The 4,382-nt window shown below is 39.0% G+C and overlaps 1 protein-coding gene across 1 annotated transcript in view; it reads right to left on the reverse strand.

The window, feature by feature from the left end:
• Window positions 1-4,382, reverse strand: part of arhgef26 (Rho guanine nucleotide exchange factor 26) — a 35,769-nt gene continuing 31,387 nt past the window's right edge. Inside the window, exons 13-15 of the mRNA XM_015370319.1 lie at window positions 1,881-1,951; window positions 1,650-1,751; window positions 1-311 (exon numbers count right to left, since the gene is read on the reverse strand). Coding sequence (XP_015225805.1) covers window positions 169-311; window positions 1,650-1,751; window positions 1,881-1,951 — 316 coding nt within the window. The 3' untranslated portion in view covers window positions 1-168. The remainder of the gene's footprint in view (window positions 312-1,649; window positions 1,752-1,880; window positions 1,952-4,382) is intronic.

Here is a 4,382-nt window from a genome sequence, read left to right on the forward strand (position 1 = left end):
CTGCTGTGTTGATGCTAAACAGTCTAAAACTCAGACAGGTGCTCAGTGTTTAGTAAATACTGAATAGTACATCTGTAACCGATGCCGTTCATTCAGTGTTTAAAGAGTTCAGAGTGTCTTTATCATCATTGGGGGGAAAAAAACACATCCCTCTTGTTCATGGTTCCATCACACGTTGGTCTCCAGCCCCTGCAGCCGATCCATCCTCTGCATGTTCCGTTCAATGGTGGCCTGACATGTGATCTTTTCGGCGCACTCTGCAGGAAACCACCCAGTCTCTCCATCGCGCAGCCGCTCCCCTTCGTACCATCCTAAGGGGTTGAAAACATGCTCTTTGTTTAAAAATGTGTGCAACATCATGCCTTCACTTAGGTAGTGTAATTTTTTTTTGATGATGTATCTTCTTTGACAGAAAAGCCTGTTGCTATGGTCACCAAAACTGCAATTAACTTCCAGGCTTTGGACTACTGTAGATGGGTAAACTTCAAACACATCAGCTCTATTATATGAAAGAGATAGGTGGTAAAAAGGAAGAGAATGAATGAGTTTATGATGAAAGGATGCTTAGGCAGGAAGGTAAAAAACAGGAGGAATAGAGGTGTAGCTCACTGGTTTAGAACATCACTGAGAGGTTTTGTTTCAGTAATTAAATTCAAGAGGGTAAACTTGTTTGTAATATAATTTTTTTGCACTCAATAAACACCTTTAAGCTTTTATTTTTAATTTGTAATTATTATTGCTTACGGCCGATAAAATCAACAAAAAATAAATTAGTCTAGGGAAATAGTTTAATAAAAGTTCCTTTATATAACTGCTTTACAAAAAGATTAATGCAGAATTCTGGAATGTTTAGCAGAAGGAAAAAAGTATAGCTAGGAAAAGGAGCCCATGTAAAACTAATAGCTGCAACCATTTTAGATTTTTAGTGAGTATGACAAGGTGTGAACTCCCCACAAATGTATCTGGGCTAAAACTGTTCCATTACACTCCTCCGACAGAGGAATTATGGTTTTACCTGGATTAAAGCAGATCTTTACTCAGAAGTTAATCTCAGATAAAAAAAAAAAGAAAAAGATCCCATACTCTGGCATAAGGTGGGAGGTGGGAGTGGGCACAGTTAAGGTCTAATGAAAAGTTTTTACTGTCTGTTTTGGGGAGCCATTTCAAATGATCCATTTCATGTTATTTCTCCAAAGTCTACACAGCTGTTATCCAGATTTAATTCTATTTTTCTGGAATACAAAATCAAAGACTTAAAGTAGAGGGAATCTACCACAGCATATTAAACAGGCTTCATCTCACAATTCTCCTTAGGTTGCATTTATCTTTTTTGCTTCTGGTTTTGTAGAAAACTTGTTTCTTCCACTAAACTTTGTGTTAATATGCAAAGTTACATCATTCGACCTTTTGTGTCACACCCTATTTATGGAGGGGCTTCTCCATGGCTGTGTACTATAACACAACGTTTTCATTATTAATTATCAAAATTACATTAAAAAAAACTTTACCTTGTGTTTTATGAATTTATGTTAGAAATAAGCTTAACAATGAGATAAACATTTCAGTGAGGTTGTATTTTTTTTCTTTTAAATCTATTGAAAAACCTTTAAGCCAATGGGTGGGGGTGAGAAAAGTGAGACACAACATACCGTCGACATGTTGGGAAACCAACACCACATCAGCCACTTGCAGAGACAGCTCATCTGGTTGTTTTGCCGTGTAAGTTCTTATCACCTCCACCTGGATAACATCTGGAAAAGAAAAACAAAGCATTGCCATAAGTACTTCCAGACCTCTCCAGTTTCAAAATTAGATCAACGCGTTGAACTAAAATGCCACAAGGTGGAGCAATAAGCTCAGAGAGGGAGCTGGCAGCTTACTGGTTCTGTCATGCAGTCTTTCATCGTTGTCATTCTTGCCCAGAGAACTGATCCACCGTGCACGCTCATTCCTAAACAGAGGAATATTTTCTATTAGCTTTGACAATTCAATGATAATTAAAAACCTTTCCTTGTTTCAGTTATGCACCATGACTGTCAGAGTTTTGTTTTTAGAATGACTACAGATGATTTACACCTTTATAGGAAAAAACATGTTTGTTCCCTTGCAAGTTCTTCCCTTCCCTCCCTCCTCTCTGCCCCTCATCAGTTAGAGTACTGAGAAAAAAACAAGCACAAAGGATTGATTCTCAGTAGAAGACAGACCTGCTTTGCTTTCTTCCTGTCTCTTGTGAGCGTTTCACGGGAAACACATGAAACCAGATATCATCTCACCTGCTCTAAAGAAATCAGACCAAGATGCAGGGACTGATAAAGAGGCGCAGCAGTTTGGAAAACGAAGCAGGAGGTCTATGGGGGCCCTCATTGACTCAGCATTAGTGGCCTGTAAACAGGGACAACCGTACAAAGGAGGCAGCTTGTCACTCAGGCGCCTCAAATGGACACTAGTGGACGGTAGCAGTGAGTCACACCTCATTATTACATTCCTATTGTGTGATACTTTGTAAGCCACACAGGCGTAAAAGTACAGCAGCATGTAATGCTTTACTGCCAACAATGGAAAAAAAAAATCTTTTATCAGCACTGCACCTTATATGGCCTCATTTGCCCTGGCTGAAAATCAGCCCACACAGCAATAATCCTAACAGCACAGTGCAACCTTTGGAGTTGAAATGCCCCATAAGAATATATATTGTCGCACCGTTCACTAAGAGAGCACTTTCATATTAAGTCCAGAGGAAAATTTGTATTTATTATAATAATATTTCAATGATGATAAAATACAATTCCCTCTATTTTTAAATTATCCACGGTATATGTTCTATTACAATATGTCTTGCTTGTGTTTGCTTTGGAAGTGTGAACAAGTAATTAGGTCAGAAACTGATAAATGGAGAATTTATCTGAAACTGACCTGTGACCGAGGTAAACAGAGTTCAAATGTTAGTTTTAAACAGCTGAAACCATTCATAGTGCTGCCGTTTGCCGTCATTAATTTTAATGAGAAGCCAGAGAAAATGTTAAGACAGAGCGTCAATCACACACTGTTGCTAGGCCGATGGACAACTTATTGTTTTCTATGAACCCGTATAATATCTGTTTTCAGTTTGAGTTATTTCAGTTTATGCTAAATTAGCTGACTAGCTGTTATCCTTCAACCATTCTGAAAAAATCTTTACTTTTCTCTGCAATTCGACATCCGTCTCCTACAAGTAAGGAGGCGGGTTACTGGAAATAACTGCACAGAATAATCCCCAAATTCAAAAATATCCCTTTAAATAAAATAACATCTAAACTGTCACAAGCAGAATAGCACCTGTTTCTTAGCGAGTCTCATAGAAACCATTATGCCTGCCTTTTTATAAAGTCACATTCAGAGCTCCTCCTTGGCTAAGACAGCTGTTTGTTTTACTTGACAGCTGGGCCTGCATGCCAACAGTTGGATGTATGCATGTGTAAAATAAGTCGTGGCAGGGTGCTCCCTCTCGAAAACAGCTGAAATAACCGACACATGTGAGCACATTTATCAACAGAGAACATGTTTGTGAGATGTATTTAGACTGCATGGAAGTGATGAGTTGATAAATCGTGTTTTGACACACTGCCAAACTGTTTTGGTACTGCATTTACATGGTCATATTTAAAGGTAGTGGAGGATTTTCTTTTTCCTGGTGGATCATCTAATTAAGTGGTCCTCCTAATTGTCAATTATTCTGGTGATACGTAAGGCATGTGCTCGATCCCAGTTAGCTATCTTTTTCTGTGCATGTGCACTTTCAGGTGTATATGTGTGGTGAGCTACGATTTCAGTCAATGAAGCTTTTCTCATCACTGCTCTTTGAAAATGGCCGAAGGTCTTAAGACAAAAAGTGTCTACAAAGTGTATGAGAAGAAAGAAAGGCATCAGAAGAGACAGATATATCCCAGAATGAGATTTGCTGTCACATCGGCGCGACTAATAAAGATGGCGCAGGCACCGCATGATGAAGGAGGAGTAACTTGACCAACGGGGGGTAAAAAGTAGTGATCATCTGTCCGAAAGGTAAGTTAAATGAGTTCACTATAAAGTCCACTATATCATCCCCGTTTTGTATATTGATTGAGGGATTTAGGGGTTAGGGTGGACATTTGGGCACAGTTAGCTTGTATGAGCTATGAGAACAACAACTTTTAAACAGGGCATGCACAAGGAGAAATGGGGTTGTGCACGCTCTTGCACGCATTTAATAGGCGTTCCCTATCTGGAGGGGGCTCAGGGTTGTGCATGTGCATTTTTTTTTTTAAAGTGCAGAGGGCGGGTCTTTTAAAAATACAGAGATGGCAAAAGTACTCACTTTCCGTACTTGAGTAAAAGTACAGATACTTGTGTTAAAAAATACTCTG

Source organism: Cyprinodon variegatus, unplaced genomic scaffold, assembly GCF_000732505.1.
Source record: "Cyprinodon variegatus isolate N-32 unplaced genomic scaffold, C_variegatus-1.0 Scaffold44, whole genome shotgun sequence".
NCBI classification, from domain to species: Eukaryota; Metazoa; Chordata; class Actinopteri; order Cyprinodontiformes; family Cyprinodontidae; genus Cyprinodon; species Cyprinodon variegatus.